Source organism: Arvicanthis niloticus, chromosome 10, assembly GCF_011762505.2.
Source record: "Arvicanthis niloticus isolate mArvNil1 chromosome 10, mArvNil1.pat.X, whole genome shotgun sequence".
NCBI lineage: Eukaryota > Metazoa > Chordata > Mammalia > Rodentia > Muridae > Arvicanthis > Arvicanthis niloticus.
The window spans coordinates 65,068,675-65,087,081 of record NC_047667.1 but is presented as its reverse complement, the minus strand read 5'-3'; the positions used below and the strand labels follow the sequence as shown (position 1 = coordinate 65,087,081).

Sequence of the window (18,407 nt, the reverse complement as noted above, 5' to 3'; positions counted from 1 at the left end):
AAACAACTGGGTGGTGGTAGCTCATGCCTTAATCCCAGAACTCAGGAGGCAGAGGCAGGCAGATCTCTGACTTCAAGGCTAACCTGGTCTACAGACTGAGAACCAGGACAGCCAGGGATACATAGGGAAACCCTGTCTTGAAAAACAAAACAAGGAATGTTTCTAAACATTGCCCAGTGTGCCCTGTGGAGCAGACTCTATTGGCTCTGCAGTGCTAGCCTCCATGATCGATGAGAACGTAAGTTCCACTACAGCCTACAGCGGAATGAAGACATAACTGTAGAAAAATGAAGGTTTTACAGCATGGAAAAAATTGGACACAAATGACATCCAGAATAAAAACAAATGACATCACGGGCTAAGGACACGACTCAGTCAGAAAGGTACTTGCTGTGCAAGCACTGATCAGGCCTAGAACCACATAAAAAGTTAGCTGCAGTGAAATGTGCTTGTAATCTCAGCATTAGGGAGGTGGGGACAGGGAGAACTCTAGGACCTGGAGATAGCAAGCTTGGCAAAATTGTTGTGGCCCATGCCAGGGAGACTCCTTATCAAAAATCAAGGTGGACAGCTCCTAACAGTGACACCTGAGTTCGACATCTAGGTGCTACATGCGCCTGCGCACACACGAATATGTACACACATGCACACACATGCACACACAGAATGCAAGCATCACAGTGATAAATTTCCACAAAATAGATTTATATTATATTGGAAAATTTATAAATAAGATGACCTGTTAATTATAAACAATTGTATCCAATTAAGTTTTTCTATAGTTCAGGAACATTTAAAACCTCATACTTAGAATTTTTATATACACAGATTTTACTTTGTATTGCTATGCCAATATCATTATAGACCAAAGGAGAAAGAAAAGGCAGGAAAACCACTGCACTGAGTTTCTGGTTTTTAACAAGATTCCCCACCTGGCAGATTGTCAGGCCCTTCACAGCAGAGAAGATGCTCACCGCACTTTAACATTCCAAGCTGCTACTAAAAGCCAAAGTTGCAAAAGATGCCAGGCATTATATATGCAGCTGCAAGAAATCCCAGGCACTGTAACAGTAAGCAATCCCTCATACAGCTTCTACAACTGCAAATGCCAACAGCAGTTTGCATGAAGTGTTACAAAAGTCAACCTTGGCAAGCTACCCACCCAAGTAAGCTGTTACAGTTCCAGAAAGTAAAGCACACTGAGTTTTAAAATGCAAGGAGCCTGTGTGTTTAGCCATGAAACAAACGGCATTAAAATGCTTCTAACCTTCCCTCTCAGCCAACAGCACGTACGTATTAGGACAAATGGACCCCTTTCTGCTGAGGTCTTCGGGAAACTGTAGACAAGAGTAATCTGGCCCTCACACAGGTAAAGGCAGGCATGGCTCTCATAACGTACACTGCACACTGTTCTTTTCTGAAGCCATCTCAAGGGACTGTGGACATTTATCCACAAGGACAGATGCAAAGGAGACCTGCTTTTTCCCCCCAGTAGCCTTAAATAGACCAACTTTCTGAAGACAGTTCTCCAACATTAAATGTTTGGGGACCACATGTATGATTTAAAATATATAGACTGACACTTCAGACCATTCATACTTGAGGGCACAGACAGCACTTAACTAATGCCATGAACTGACAGATGGGGACAGGCCCTGCACAGTGGGAGAGGGAGCTCTCAGGGCTCCCAGTAGCCTCCTGTCCCCAGTGCCTGCCTGTATTGCAGGACAGCAGCGTGCTGAGGGACAATTCTAATGACCTTTGCCCTGTCAGTCAGCCCGGCACAGCCTGGGTGTTATGCTGGCATGAGTTTCCCTACGGTAAATCATGTGCTGAGGTAAAAGCTTCAGCCCTTTACCTTCCGTCCCAAGTCTAGTCTGTAGTTAACTAGCACAACGAGCATCCTGGAGCCGGAATGCTGGTGAGTGGGGCTGTCAGGCCAGTGGCTGGGTCTTCCCTGTAACATCACACACTAATAAGCTCCCACTGTGCCTCTGACACGCAACCCTGTGGGAGAGTCAAGACCCCAGGCCCTGCCATATCCCTTACAGTGAGGTCATACCCGCTGAAGCCTCCCCTGGAAACGGCAGTGAAGGCAGCATCGCTCAGTTGTGTGAACTTCTCAGTGAGTCCTCCAGGTTAAATATTCTTTCCCTAACATTATTTTCTCCTAAGATCTATAGTATCTATACTGCCCCATCTCATATTCCAAGTAGTAATCACACACGGGATCAAAAGCCCAACCAACCAGCAAAGCCAGCATGCTTTCTACACAGGGATATTAGGAAGAAGACATGTCCATCCTGTAGACCACAAACAGTCCCAATACCATGCTCACCACACTCAAAGGTTCAACTCACAGAACCAGACACACAAAACTACAGCAGCTGAGGACCAACCAACCTCCGGTGGGTTGTCAGTATCAATACTGACCCAGCTCCATGCCTTGTGGCCTAGCGCATGCCCAGGATCTGCCTGCTCTTTAGCTGGTAGTTTTTTTCAATATCAGACAGGGCTTGAGCCCGCAGCTGGGCAGCATGAAGCTTCTTCTTCAGGTCCTTGCACTTGGATCTGGTGAGCTGGCTCTCGGAATCCTCACTCCTTGTGGTGTTCTCTTTGCTTTCCCCGTGGAAACGGACCTTCTTCTTCATTTCTGAGGATGCAGGATCAACTTCTTCAGAAAGAAAAGGAAAAGGATCGAGTTACCCGAGATCAATTATAGCACACAGATCAAAGAGCTGACCTATCATCTGATACCTGTGAGGTGTTCTCTAGGACGAGTGGTCAAGGGCTCCCTGGGAGCTGAAGCTCCAGGCAGGAGGGCTGTGTATGCATGCCAGGAACCAAACTCACACTTGCTGTGACTATCACAAGGGGGCCAGTACTGACATCAGCCACAGCTGATTAACAAAAGACTGACCAGCATCTGTTCCCATGGTGTCCGTGTGTGTGTGTGTGTGTGTGTGTGTGTGTGTGTGTCAGTTTTTGATGATTTTATAGTACACGATTTTACATTTACACCCACTAATTATAATTCATGAAGTTTTAACTCCAAAACAGCTGCGTGTCCTCAGGAAGAACAGAGTGGTGGTTTAAACAATGGCCTCATAGGCTCATATATGTGAATCCTTAGTCATCAGAGACTGGCACGAATTGAAAAGGATTAGGAGGTATGGCCTTGTTGGAGAAAGTCCCAGCAGATGAAGTAGCCCTCAGCTACCTCACCAGCGGCACGCCTACCGCCATGCTCCCCACCACGATGGTCATGGGCTGAACGTGTGAAGCTGTAAGCCAGCCCAGATAAATGCTTTCTCTTGTAAGAATTGCAGGGTCATGGTGCATCTTCACAGCAATAAAGCGGTGACTACGACAAGTGGTGTGTGCTCTCAGCTGCTGAGCCAACTGCCCGTCCCTTTTCTTTTGGACCATCTCGAACTCAATAGGCTAGTCTCAAACTCAAGCAATTCTCCTGCCTCAGTCTTTCAAGTGCTGGGATCACAGACTTATACCACCATGCCTTTTAAGCCAGATTTTCTACTATGACTGAAGTGTGACAGTGCAAAAAATGCCAGGATTTTTGCTTGAAAATATAGTTTTGGTAACATAACTGTCTTAGAGTTTCATTGCTGGGAAGAGACACTATGACAAAGGCAACTCTTATAAAGGACATTTCATTGGGCCGGCTTGCAGGCAGAATTTAGTCCATTATCATCATGGCAGCATGCAGGCAGGCATGCTACTGGAGAAGGAGCTGAGAGTTCTCTATCTTGATCCATAGATAGCAAGGAAGGACTGTCTTCCACACCGGGCAGAGGAGACCTCAAAATCTGCCCCCAGTGACACACTTCCTCCAACAAGGCCACACCTCCTAATAGTGCCACTCTCTCTAGGCCAAACATTCAAACACAAGAGTCTACAAGGGCCGTAACTATTCAAACCACAATAGCCAAAGAACACAGTACCTGAGAAAAACTTGAAATGTATAGTTTTGAAAGTGTTTCCATTTCAAAAATTAAATATCTAAGTATCTCCATGTCTTTGGTACACTGAGGAAGCTGAAATGGAATCCCAACTCCTATCAGGTCTCTCCCCCAGGGACTCAGTCACTGCACCAGCAGGGCCTCGGTCCACTCAGGAGCACAGATCTCAGGAGCACATCACCCTAAGATCTGGGGCTGTACGGCCAAAGGCCTACAACCCACTCCGGGGGCCACACTGGAGTGCACAGCCCCATGTGAGGCAGTGTGTGCCGCTCACAGCATACCTGGGTCACCAGCCAGACCCAGGAACCTGTGCTCCTTCAGCAGTCTGTAGTTCTTCACCAGACTCTCGGCTCTGGCCAGTTTGTCCTCCGCAAGTCTCTCTCGAATACAAAGTTCACGTTCCTTCTCTTGAAAAAAGCATGGAAAAAGAAAAGCAATGAATAAGGAGCTCTGGCCATAAACCACCTGGGGCTCGTACCTCTTTTTTGTCACCCCCACAGGCAGGCTGGGAAGAGTCCTGTACTGCAGTGTTCTCAACCTTCCTACAGCTGGGACCCTTTAATATACTTCCTCATGTTGTGAGGACCATAACCATAACATTTTTGTTGCTACTTTAACTATAACTTTGCTACTGTTACAAATCATAATATAAATATCCGAAATGCATGATGTGTTTTCATTATTACAAACCAAACATAATTAAAGCATAGTGGTTAGTCACAAAATTTATGTAATTACATATTGTGAAATATTTACTCTTAATTACAAATAAATGTAATTTTGTCTTGAAGTGTGGTGTGACATTGGTAACAATCTTTTTTTTTTTTTTTTTTGGGGGGGGGGGTTCTGTTTTGTTTTTCAAGACAGGGTTTCTCTGTGTAGCCCTGGCTGTCCTGGAACTCACTCTGTAGACTAGGCTGGCCTCGAACTCAGAAATCCACCTGCCTCTGCCTCCCAAGTGCTGGGATTAAAGGTGTGTGCCACCACTGCCCAGTAATCTTAATATAACAACAGTAAACTACATTGCCACATTTTGCCACAGTACCAGTAAAAACAAACTTCAGCGCAAAGGCTGAGATTGCTGCTTTCTCACAGATCAGAAATTCTCGGGGCAGCCTTAGCAAGAGCACAAGTCTCTGCTCCAGCCATGCCACCGCTGCTGATTCCTGCTTGCTATCCCAATACTACCAAAACAGACTGCTGGTGTATCCAGAAAGTGTTTGCCAGTGGTTTGAGTTGTCACCGATTCCTATGAACTGAACTGCTGATTTCTTGACGCAGATAAGATTTGCTCCAAAAAATTTGCTAAACAGGTCCACTGCCCCTGCATTCTAACAACCTTTCTCTTCCACTACCTCTAGTGATGGTGGGCTAGGAGTTGAAAGTGTTATTAAAGCATTATTAAAAACAGGGTTTAAAAAAAATTAAAGAGTCCAGCAGGATACTGCTGCAAACACTTGATCCAGAGTTTTGTAGCTGGGGCACTGTGGAAGAATCAGCTCATTGCATTGCTGTTCAGTGAACTCTTGTGGTCCGGGGAGCAGCCTCGACTCTCCAGGCAAGTGCAAATGGGGCGTCATGTAGACTTGGAAAATACAGTGAGATTTCTTGTCTGCAAGCATGTGCGAGTGTTCTCAAACAGAAATTATCTTTGTAATTCTTTTGTCTGGTTCAATGTCATGCTCCTCAAAGAAAGCAGATAAGGTAGGCAGCACGTAATTTATTTTCATCTTTTTTTTTTCCTCAAAGCTCAAGTTTCATTTGGAATAATCGGATTCTTTCAGACAAATCGAAGCATGTTGCAGTTGGTCCTTGTAGTGATAAATGTAACTCACTCAAGATGACAAAGATGGCAAAGATGGCAACCAAGTAAGCTGCCGTCTGCCACTCACGTTATTACTGAAAAGCGCTTACAACTGCAGCCCTGCTGTCTGACTAACAACATTGAGTTCATCATGAAGTTCAAACTCATTTGAAGACTTTTCCTCTTCACAACCATTTCATTACAGTATGAAGTGCTCACCTTCACAAAACTCACAGAACTTATGTTGCTTTTCATTACCTTTTGTTGTTTTTGTTTTGTTTTTGTTGTTGTTGGTTTTATTTTGTTTTGTTTTTGAGACAGGGTTTCTCTGTGTAGCCCTGGCTGTCCTGGAACATGATCTGTAGACCAGGCTGGCTTTGACCTGAGCTCCACCTGCCTCTGCTTCCTGGGTGCTGGGATTAAAGGCGCGTGCCACCATGCCCGGCCCTCTTCACTACTTCTTATAACTCTTGTGGCAGCATCTTCAAGGCTATTTGTTGATGAATCATACCATGGGTTCCGATGATTTTTGGTGTCTCACTCAGTACTAAATGTTGATATTCTAATCTATATCCTAGCATAGCTGGAGTACCATCTGTGCAAACACCACAAACCTTTCCCCAAGAGATCTACTCTCTTTCAGAAATGAACCAATTGCATATTGTGGTTGTAAAGACCTCATCTTTAAAGTCACCATCATTAATATACTTCTGAAGCAATAACTGAAAAGTTTACATCTGTAGCTTCATCGAGCTGGATACTAAATACTGAATTTACTTTTAATTTGCTAGATTTCTGATTAAGAATATCAGCAGATGTGTTATTGCAGTGTTGTTAGACAAGGAGATTGCACTCAACTGTGTAACAATCACCTCTGACCATAACCTGAGCAATGTCATTGGCCACTGGCAACAACAGTAAGTCTTCAGCAGTGGTGTGAGGTTTTACAGCCCTGGTGACTGAGCGTCACCAAACATGAAGTTTCAAGAGCTGCTACGTTTCATTTGTGGTACTTGCCACTACTGTCAAGTCTGGCTTTTTCTTTAACTTTTCCGTTGATTCTTTGGGATTTCACATCATTCACCCCAATCCCACCCATCTTTCTGTCCCTCAATGTCTTCTGCCACGCAACCTCCCTGACAAAAGAAAAAAAAAAAAATCCTCTCTTCTCCATGGAAGCTTTAGTGTGTCGCAGTATGTCCCACAGTCTACTCTTTTGCCCACACAGCTTTACTTGCAAATGTTCATTGCACTGAGTCACTGGTGTGGTTTCAGGCCTCTGGCTTTTGCTACACCATCAATACTGGATCCTCACTGGGACTCCTCTTGGATGCTGTTGTTGCCCTGTGTCATGGAGATCCTGCAGCTTTGGATCTGTAGGACCAGCCATTTCACATGCTCCAGCAGTTCACAGATGGGATAGACTGGGGTAGGCCAACTCAGCCCTGATCTGGGCCTGGCTGGTAGCTGAGTTGTTTAGCCCACCAGTTCTGCCCCACCAGCACTGCCAGGGTCAGCTCTCCTGCACCCACACCACCAGGGCCAGTTCTCTCAGGCTGCCCAGGCAAGGAGTAAGGCCAGCTCTTCGAAGTCCTTGGACATCAATATGGTCCCAGGAGGCAGCCCAGACCAGGGACACACGAACCACAAACATCAAGGTCCATAGCTATTTCAAGGCCACAGCCCCAGACGTGGCTCTTAGTGGCAGCAGGAGCTGGGATCTCACTATGGCCTCAGGTGGCATCTCAGACTACTCACATCAGGCTGTTCCCACCACCTTCAAGTTTCCAGTTCCTCTCTTCATATGCACAAACCGTTCTGCTTCTCTTTCTCTCCATCTCTCCAGCACACACTTGCCCTGCAGTGGCACCAACAGGCCTGTCTCTGTATCCACTGCTGCATGGTAGAAGCACACCTCTGGGTGCTCTCAAGTTTGGCTTTCTTGAGTTCATCAGCTTTGTTTCTAAATAGTCAATACCCTTGCCAGTAAAGCACAAATGCTTGTTATCAAAATGGCACTTTAGTTTGCTTAGTTTCATAGATTTGGTTGATAGACGTTCACAGCAAATAACACATTGTGGCCCCAACTCTTGCTGTAATTATTGAGATAAAACCACACTGTAGAACATTCTCACTCTATTTTCTTAACATTCCTTTCTACATAACCATTGTCATGGTTTTCTAATAGAATATTTCTAATGAAATTATATATATGTTCAGGGTACATGTGATAGGGTTGTCATGATGTATCACACCTGGTTCTTGTATGTGGGCACATCTGACTGTGTGTATACCACCTGGAGATGGACAAAGGAGTGGAGTCTCATGGGAAATACATATTATCTGATGGTCTTAGGTGACCCATGTAAAAGGGTCATTTGAACCCCCCAAAGGGGTCACAACCCACATGATGAGAACCACTGGTTTATAAAGAAGGTTCTGCCAGGCTTGGTGACACAGGCCCGTAACCCAGCTACACAGTCGCTGGAGCAGGAAGATGGAAGGTTAGCCTGGGCAACTCAGAGAAATTCTAGCTCGAGAGAAAAGTGCTGGGATGTAGCTCACTGGTATTCACAAGATCCTGGGTTCAATCCCCAGGACCCACAACTAAAAAGAAACAAAAGGTTCTAACAGCCTGTGCATATAAGCTCTTCTGTTCAGACCCTGGCCCCGCCTCCCCACCGCTGGCTCCCTGGCTCAGGGCACCACTCACGCTCCAGGCTGTCCTCCCGAGCTCTGAGTGCTCGCTCTCGATCCTGCAGCTGCCTTTCCTTCAACTTGAGCTCACTCAGCACAGGGCTGGAGTCCTGCAGCTTCGAAGGCTCGCCTGAACGCCGACCTCTCCTCTCCATCCTCTCCAGATTTCTCCTCTGCTCTTCTGCAACCAAGTCTGCTATCAAAGGGCTCTCCAGAATTTCTTCCACTGAAGGGCGATGGTAGTCCTGGAGAAACAGTATGGCAGGCCAATCAGAGACGTCTTTTTTTTTTTTTTTTTAATTTGTTTATTATGTATATACAGTGTTCTGCCTGCACGTATGACTGCAGGCCAGAAGAGGGCACCAGATCTTGTTATATATGGTCATAAGCCATAATGTGGTTGTTGGGAATTGAACTCAGGACCTCTGGAAGAGCAGAGGTTCTTAACCTCTGAGCCATCTCTCCAGCCCCCCCCCCCCCCCAATCAGAGACATCTTAAGAAAAGGGTAAACAAGACAAAAGAGAGTCCCTGCATCCAGAGATATCAGGTTACACCTGGAAAAACAAGTTCGACCGTCACCAGGTGCTGGGCCTACATGATGGTGTGGGTCTATCTGCCTGTTTCCCCTTTCCCACCTATTCTGAAGAGCTGGTTCAGGCCTGCAGAACTCCCCATACCTACCAACACTGGGCATCACTGGGCTGCTCTGGGAAAGTGGGACGAGAACATCCTCACAACAATCCTATCCTTGTCAGTCTGCCTCCCCATCCTCCACCCCTGCATCTTCCACAAACCCACAGCTCCCCGCTTCACACTTTCCTCAGCCAACAAAGACCACCTGCCTCCCATCCCACCAGCTAGAAGACCATTCAGGATACTTTTATTCTCTGCTGTTGACCTTCCCCTCATAATCTGTAATCCCTCACAGTGAGGGAAGGGAACACAGCACATTCTGGCTCCTTCCCTTACCACTGCAGCTCTGAGATCAGCCTTTCCTCAGTCCTCCCATGCCACTAACCATCCATCACTGTGGCAGAAGACAGCAAGAAAAACAGGAAGTGAGGCCACAGTTGTTGAGGAGGCATGTTTCCACACCTGTGAGCATCCACCTGTGCTAAATGGATTTGAGCCAAGGAGAGCGACACTTCTTTAGTTCTCACCGGTCTTTACACAGAGTACGCCTCCAAAGTACAGAGACCGAGACAGTACGCACGGTGCCTTGTAACCATTACCTTTAAATTCAGCATCCGAGTGATGAGCTCATTCAAGCCATCAGAATAGCGATAGGGGATGCGCCTGAATCTCCCTTCCCTGATTTTCCCAGCTAACTCTTTCTGGTTGAAAGCTGTAAACGGTGGCCTGTGATTTAAAAGATAAAAATGAAAATGAAAAGGAGGGAAGAGAGAGGGGGGAGAGGGGAGGGCACAGGAGAGAAAGGAGTTACGGAAATGGTAAATGAAGCCGACGAGGGGCAGAAGTAACTGGGGACTGGTGTCGGCCATGCACTCTACTTCTTCCTCTGGGACTCTTCCCTGGCTATGGTTAGCAGTGTAGCCGGCCGACTGACCGTACTGTGGAGAGGCCATACTGCCGTACTTTAGGTTTGGACAGCTCTGACTTGGGGTGTGTCCATACATTCTGCAGCAGTGCACGCAGCTTCTTTCTACTAGATCTGGAAGGACAGCCCAAACTGTCTCCAGTGTGATGGAAAGTCTCTCCTCCGTCCCTATACTACTGTGGTGCTTGGTAAAGTATCAAGACTCACAGCCCTTCCTGTTTGCCAGCCCCACGCCTCTCCTCAGCACCCCTGCTGCATCTGCTGTGTTGGCCGGATCTATAAACTGCCCTCCAGCTAAGCATCAGTTCCACTGGCAAACAGATCCTGGAACAAAGCAGGACCCAGACCCACAGGTTCTAGTCTAAGTGTTTTGTTGTTGCTGTTCTAACAGGGCCCAGAGTGTGAGCGGACAGGCCGTCTCCACGTACTCACATCAGCGCACACAGCTCATACAGCAGGCAGCCCAGCGACCAGATGTCCGACTTCTCGTTGTAGGACAAGCGGCTCATCTGCTCCTAAAGGAGAAGGTAAGAAAGTACCAAGGGGGGGGGGGCAGTGAGAGCTTGTTTTGTTTCAACCTGAGGGCTGGGGTGCAGCTGGGCTGGCAGTGTGCTTGCCTAGCAGGCACTAAGTCCTGGGCTAGATCCCAAGCACAAAATAACCGTGGTGTGGTGGCTCATGCTTGTAATGCCGGCACTGAGGAGGTAGAGGCATGAGGACCAGAACTCGATGATGGGCTAGAGACACAGCTCGGCAGCCAAGACCCAACTGACACTCCCGCAGGAGCCAGGTTTCCTCCCCAGTAACCACACAGCAGCCCATTACAACCTATGACTCCAGTTCCAGGGGATCCAATGCCCTGAGGTCTCCCAGGCTGTACACATATTCAGGAAAAACACATAAACTAAAAATAAATAATATCTTCTTAAAAAAATTTCAAAGTTATTCTCAACTATACAAGTTCTAGGAAGCCTGGGTGTATGAGTTACTATAAAAAAAAAACCAGCAAACAAAAACAGCCAAAATGAAGCCTACAATCAATAATTCACTACACTAAACACAAGACAGAACCTCAATATTTGGTCATATTCCATTAAGAAGAAAAAATGGGGCTGGAGAGATGGCTCAGCAGTGAAGAGCACAGGCTGCTCCTCCAGAGGTCCTGAGTTCAATTCCCAGCAACCACATGGTGGCTCACAACCACCTACAATATGATTTGATTACTTCTTCTGGTGTCCATGAAGACAGAACACTCTCATACATATAAAGTAAAATTTGAGAGAGAAAAAGAGAGAGAAGAAAAATGTTAAATTTTCTATCTGTAGCAAAAATTTTCAAAATTTCATATCCAAAAGACTAATGTAGCTTAGACTACAGTAGCCAAGATGGCAGCTTCCACTTTATCCTCACGTTTATAATAAAAAAAGGAAATGATCTTGTCCTGGCAACTTCATGAGTAATTCACTCACTATTTCATTTTCACGAATGTTGACATTTATAATCCAAAGGAAATCATCAGAGAGCTCTCCCCAATATCCTCAAGGGAAGCAAACACCATTTTTTTATTTTGTTTAGAAACAAGGGTCTCAGACACCTGCCTCAGCCTCCAAAAGCTGGGACTACATACAGTTGTAGACACTGACTAGAAACTCTATTTTAAAAATCAGAGGACTAGCTGGTGGAACACATCTCTAACCCTGCTCCTGAGAGATGGAGGTAGAGGGTCAGGAGTTCATGATCATCCTCCATCATAGCCAACCTAAGCTACTTGAGACTCTTGTCTCAAAAATAAATAAATAAATAAATAAATAAATAAATAAATAAGGGTTAAAGAGATGGCTTAGCAATGAAAAGCACTCACTGCTCTTCCAGAGCACCCACATAACAGCTCACAACTGTCTATAACTTCAATTCCAATTCCAGGGAATCCAACAACCTCACACAACCATATAAACAGGCAAACACCAATGTACATAAAAAAATCAAAGCAAGTGGTAGTTTAGGTTGAGAGCCCATTAGCTCACAACTGCCTGTAACTCCAGCTCCAGGGGAAATGATGCCCTCTTCTAGCTTAAACACCCCCCACCCCCACATTTTCTAAATCAAACTAAATGAATTATAGAAAAAGCTGGAGTAACCAAAACATGCATCTAGCTCACATCTCAGTAGATACAGGTATAAAAACTTAACTATGCATTTGTATCATTTATTAATATATATGCATATCTATATATCTATGAATAAATGAATGTATATATAAACACACCCACCCTCAGTCCACTGTTATAAAGCACAGCAGGAACTAACACTCTCCTTACTTCTCCTAGCTTATGTCTCAGGGAAACTGAGCTCATTCAGTCACAAGGGCACGTGGGAAAAGGAGGCACAAAAGACCGTGCAGGTGTTAACTTCTGGGTGATTTCCTTTGTAATCAAGCTGTATGGAACACAACACCATGGGAAAACTGCCCTGCTCTGAAAATAGTCACAAACTCACAAGGTTTTATATTGTCACCAGTTCTATTAGTGTGATTATATATCTGGAAATTTCTGAAAATCTTTGTGAACTACTAAAGATTCCTCTATTTGCTACAATTTTATACACTTACACAGCAATGCTGTCCCTTATAGACTTGAGGTTGGTTGGTATTTTACTTTTGCTTTGCTTTGGTTTTTTGAGACAGGATCTCACTACGTAGACCAGACTGGGATTAAAGGCTTGCCCTGACCTAGACATCTAATAACAGACTAAAGACCTGTCATGTCCTTGCCCCAACGACTGTTCTACAATCTAATAATCAGAAATGAGGAATGATTCATACAAGAATAGGCACAAAGGGTACCTTATGATAGTGAGACACTTGGAAACACTCTGTAAATGTAGAGCAGCAGCAAGAACAGGACATACAGAAACTAATACTAAAAACTGGATGCCAATGTGAGAAGCCCTGAGCCTCACCAAAACATAAGGTTACTGTGAAGGTAAATACTGTCCTCTTAACAGCATCTAAAATCACCTAGGACACAAGTCTATGTATATCATCAAGGGAGTCTAGACTGGCTTAGCTAAGCTGGAAGGACCCACAATAACTGTGGAAGCACCATCCCCTGGGCCTGGGTCCTAAACTCATAAGCAGCAGCAAGCACCTGAGCATCTAAGTTCATCTCAGCTTCCTGCTAATAAAATGTGACCAGCAATACTTTAACTTTGGGTTCAGGACTCTGTATGTTTAAAAAAAAAAAAAAAAAAAAAAAAAAATCCTCCCAGGGAGTCTGAGGTCACCACTTCAGGACAGACATCTTGGGAAACATTGTTGCCTTTAAACACTATTTCACTGACATCTTTGGAAACACTGTTACCTTAAACATTATTTGTAACCTTGTTAATTTAGCACTTTGTGGTCATTTAAACAAAGCCGGGCAGTGGTGGCACACACCTTTAATCCCTTTAGTCTCAGGAAAAAAAAAAAAAAAAAAAAAAAAGAGTTAAATTCTGAAATACTCACAGGAGACATGTAATAGGGTGTGCCAACAAACGTTTTTGCAAAACTCGTGTCGTGATTTAATATTCTAGCTAGTCCAAAGTCCCCAAGCTTGACATTGTGTTTGCTGTCCAGGAAGACATTGGCTGGCTTCAGATCCCGGTGAAGCACAGTGTGGCCACCATCACTCCTTCTGTGACACTCTTTCAGGGCCAGTGTCAACTGAGTCATCACTCGAAGGACAAACTCTTCCTCCAAGTATTGTCTGGAGCAAAAGCAATCACACATTTCACAATCCTGAATCAAATCATTTATGCTGTCAAAGTGTACAAGCATGGAAGTAAATTATTATTAGGTATGAACTTTAGGAATTGATTCGCTAAGGACTTTTCAACATTGTGCAGCCACCAAAGAAACACAGTAACATTTTACCACATTATTAAGGGCTCTGCCCCTGTTCTCAACAGAACGTACTTAACAACCACAAAACTAGACCCTTTCAGCTTACCTATCCTTGGTCCCCTTTGTAATGACACTAGCCAGGTCCCCTCCCTCACAGTATTCCATTACGATATACAGGGTTGTGTTGGTTCGGTCGATAATACGATCATAGTAACGAACGATATTTGGATGTTTCAGCTCCCGAAGCAAATTCACTTCAGACACAAGCATTTGCTTCTCCACCTCAGTCATGGAGCCATAATCAAGTTCTTTCCATACCAGGATCTGAAAGACAACATTTCCAAGATGGAGGATCTACTGTCCTCCGAGACAAAGGATGAAATTTCCAAAGTTGTAAAACAAAACACAGCCGGGCGGTGGTGGCACACGCCTTTAATCCCAGCACTTGGGAGGCAGAGGCAGGTGGATTTCTGAGTTCGAGGCCAGCCTGGTCTACAGAGTGAGTTCCAGGACAGCCAGGACTACACAGAGAATCCCTGTCTCTTAAAAACCAAAAAAATAAATAAATAAGAAGAAAGAAAAACAAAACACTACGTCACGTTCCAGTATCTCCTACAACTCAATGGGTGTGTCAGTGAGGGAGTCTAGACCGGGTTAATTTAGTGGGAAGGCCATCCGGGATAATGTGGGCGGCACCATCCCCTGCGCTTGAGTCCGGGACTGCGTAAGGCGCCGCGGCGAAGCCGGTCACGTGAGCTCCTCTCTCGCCTCGCCGCCGATTCGCGCATCCAGCCTCCACCGGTTTCCAGCGGCGGAAGCCAGCCGGCAAACCCTTCCCTTCTTAGTCGGGGCCTCCACGAGAGTTCAGGTGGCCACCCTGCCCGTTTTCAGCGTGGGCGACGCTTGCTCCTCCCTAAGCCCGCCTAGGAAGGGCTGCCCGGCGCCTCACCTTGCCGTCGCTCTTCCTCCGAATCTTCTGACAGCGGCCGTAGGAGCCGGTGCCGATGCTGTGCAGCACCTCGTAGTCCTCCACCCGGGACGGCATGGCGAGCGGCCACCCGGACACCCACACCACCGCGCCGCTCGGAGCCCAGGCTCGCCCGCTGCAAGCCAACCGCGCCGACCCCCGAGCCCCTAATCAGCCTGCCTGAGCCCGCGAGCTGCCGGCCGCTGAGTCAACCGTCGCGGGCTTCGGCCCCGTGTTCTATTGGTCCACAGCGAAGGTGTATCTCAGCTCTGATTGGCTGAGAAAACACAACACTGCTAGGCATCCTGGGAAAGTGCGTGTCGCTAGGCAACCGCGTCGGCGTTGGTGTCTGCGTCTAACTGCTCTATGGAGTACCGGCCATGCCACGAACCCCAGGGACCTGGGATCGCAAAGCCTGTTGGGGCCTCGGTGATTCCGTTCGTCCCTGAGGTCGCTATGGTAACGGAAATCCAAGGCTCTCAGACTGGAGGCTCTGGCCTTTTGACCTTTCCACTTTGATCCCCACCCTTTTCTGACTCCTCTGCACGCGGCCCCTTAATGTAAACTGGTATGCTGGTATGTGTTGAGGATTTGGTGACTCTGAGGGACGCGGTGAGTGCGCCGAACACTTTATTTTCCTCACACCTAGAGAGCCGGAATCCCTGTTCCAGCCAGGCTTGGTGGCGCACTGAGGCAGAGCTCTGTGAGCTGGAGGCCAGCCGGGTCTACATAGTAACCTCAAGGACATCCAGAGCTTTGTAGAGGGGCCCTGCCTTACCCCACCTGTGAGAAAGACACCCCCGCCCAGAGAGAAAGAGAGACAGAGAGACACGCAGAGACAGAGAGAGAGACAGAGATAGACAGAGAGAGAGAGAGATGAACCTGTGTTCCAATCATTCCCATGAGGGAATGGAAACTCAGCTTATATTTTCTAGGCTCCACTGCCCAGAAGAGAACTGATTTAAAAGTAAAACATTTTTTAAAATAACAACAACAATAACAAATATTCATAGTAATAACATAGAGTTGACGTGTGTTTTCTGGGCACAGTTAACATAGTCTGTATCTCTGAACATCAAACTGAGAGACCTGTCAACATAGAAATGTACCCAAAGCTTAGGGATCAGGTATGGAAGCATCCAGAACACAGTGGTCACCTCAACGTCAAAGTTTACTTCTAAAATCTGTTTACTCCCAATCTGGGAGCTGAATGCAGTTTACTGACTTCAGCTCACACAGCCAGTGACTTTGACGTGGGAAAAGGGCTGAAGGCGTCTATCCAGGGCATAATAATGGAAGATAATGTGCGTTACCAGAAAGCTAATAATCTGTTGCATAAATGGGTCATTGTTCTTAAAATATCTGTTCATGGTGTGATTGAAAAGAACCCCATGTCCTATTAATAAGAGTTAGAAGCCTCCTTATGTTAAAAATAAAGAATTTATTCCGTGCGCTGAATTTAGTATAAGCTAATTGGAATTGCCAGCCAGGAGAACTTTTAAATTAGCATTCAAGGACATTGTCTCACCCCAAAGGAGTAGGATTAATTTAGATCTCAGAAATTATATAAAGAGCCACAAATAGCTGAGGTCATTTATATAGTGTGTGTTGTATGTGATATGTGTGGTATGTTGTGTGTGTGGCATGTGTGGATGTGGTGTGTGTGGTGTTTATGATGTGTAGAGTATTGTATGTGACATATGTAGTATGTTGCGTGTGCTGTGTGTTGTATGTGTGTGGTGTGTTTGTGATATGTGCGCGTGTGGTGTGTGTATGGTGTGTGATGTATGTGATACATGTGTTATGTTGTATGTATATGTGTGTATGCGGTGTGTGGTGTTGATGATGTGTAGAGTGTTATATGTGATATGTGTGGATATTATATGTGTGTGTTGTGTGTTGTGTGTGATATGTGTGTGTTGTGTGTGATATATGGTCTAGGCATGTGTGTATGTGTGTACTGATACTCATGTTGAGTTCCTTGGCTAGCCTGCTTCACACCCAACCCTTCATCTTCTTTCTGGACAAAGAGCTCTTACTCTTTGCTCCAAACCCAACAAACACACTTTCTCAGCTTCTCAAAACTAACTTGGTACCTGCTATTCCATATGTGAGAAATTTCACTTGTATCCCTACCTCATGCTTTACCCCATCATGGTTACTGTTAACTGTCAGCGTGACAGGATATAGAATCACCTAGGGGTCAAGCCTTTGGGCACACCTGTAGAAATGGTGTAGGTTAGGTTAGCCTCTGAGCATGCCTTTGAGGGTTTATGTTAAATTAATTGAATGGAGAAGACACACCCTAAAAGTTCTTAGGTCCTTGCTTAGTTTCTTTTCTGTTGCTGTAAAGAAACACTATGACCAAGCCAACTTACAAAAGAAAACATTTAAATTGGGGGCGTACAGTTTCAGAGAGTGAGTCCATCATTATCATCATGTCAGAGAGCATGGGGCCAGCAGGCAGGCCCAGCACTGGAACAGAAGCTGAGAGCTTACAGGTTGAGATGTCAACCACAGGGCACAGAGAGAGTGGGGAGAGAGAGAGACTGTGCCCGGCACGGGCTTTTAAAACCCCAAAGCCCACCCTTAGTGGCACATCTCCAACAAGGCTACCCCTTCCTCATACTTCCCAAAACAGTTCTACCAAGTAGGGACCACTCATTCAAAAATATGTGCCTCTAGAGACCTTTCTCATTCAAACCACCACAGTCTTGGACTACATAAAAAAAGAAAAAGCTAACACACATTTGTTAATCTCTTCCTGTTTCCTGACTGCAGGTACAATGTAACCAGAAGCCTCAAGTTTCTTTTTGTTTTTTGTTTTCATGACAGGGTTTCTCTGTGTAGCTCTGACTGTCCTGGCACTCACTCTGTAGACCAGGCTGGCCTTGAACATACAGATCTGCCTTCCTGTGGCATGCATAACTATGCATGGCTGCAAAGTTTCTGCTTTCTGAGCAGACTTGAACTGTGAACCAGTTGAACCCACCTTTTCCTGAGCTGCTTCTGCCCAGGATTTTACTCAAGGCAACAGCATGTGCCCTCTGTTATGTTTATCCAGAGGACACAACTTGTCCTCCAGCCTTGTCACCTCTTCTTTGAGGGCCCTCATCCAAGCTGTTCAGAAACCAATGTAAATCAATTCTATTGTGATATCTGTGATTGTTTCCTAGCTGAAACTCAAACTGCTTGTAGCCAGTATAAGTCCTGGAATAGAGTGGGGGGGAGGCTGTGTTAAATGAAGACGCAGTAAGGACTGTTATTAAGACTTATGCAGAGATTCCGAGTGATCCCTGAAGTATTCAGCTCTGAGGCTGAGCCTGCATATCTTGGGGGAGCCATCCTGGGAGTATAGAGAGAGTCTCTAGGTTGAGAGTGTTCAGCCACAATGACCACCATAATAAAACAGGCAGGGGAGGATTCGCAGGACAAATCGTAACTACCAAAGTGGGAAGGGGGTGGGTTTGGGGATTCCTCTCAGTGGTACAGAGTTCATTCAACCAACACAAGG

The 18,407-nt window shown here is 45.8% G+C and overlaps 1 protein-coding gene across 1 annotated transcript; it reads right to left on the bottom strand.

The window, feature by feature from the left end:
• Positions 1-684: 684 nt before the first annotated feature.
• Nek2 (NIMA related kinase 2) lies at positions 685-15,125 on the bottom strand. The gene is made up of 8 exons (XM_034513258.2): positions 14,876-15,125; positions 14,033-14,250; positions 13,549-13,789; positions 10,476-10,558; positions 9,718-9,844; positions 8,501-8,729; positions 4,265-4,390; positions 685-2,674 (listed from the first exon to the last, which is right to left on the bottom strand). Exons 1-8 carry the CDS (start codon positions 14,969-14,971, stop codon positions 2,454-2,456), a joined length of 1,341 nt encoding a protein of 446 aa, XP_034369149.1. The 5' UTR covers positions 14,972-15,125; the 3' UTR covers positions 685-2,453.
• Between the last annotated feature and the right edge of the window lie 3,282 nt (positions 15,126-18,407).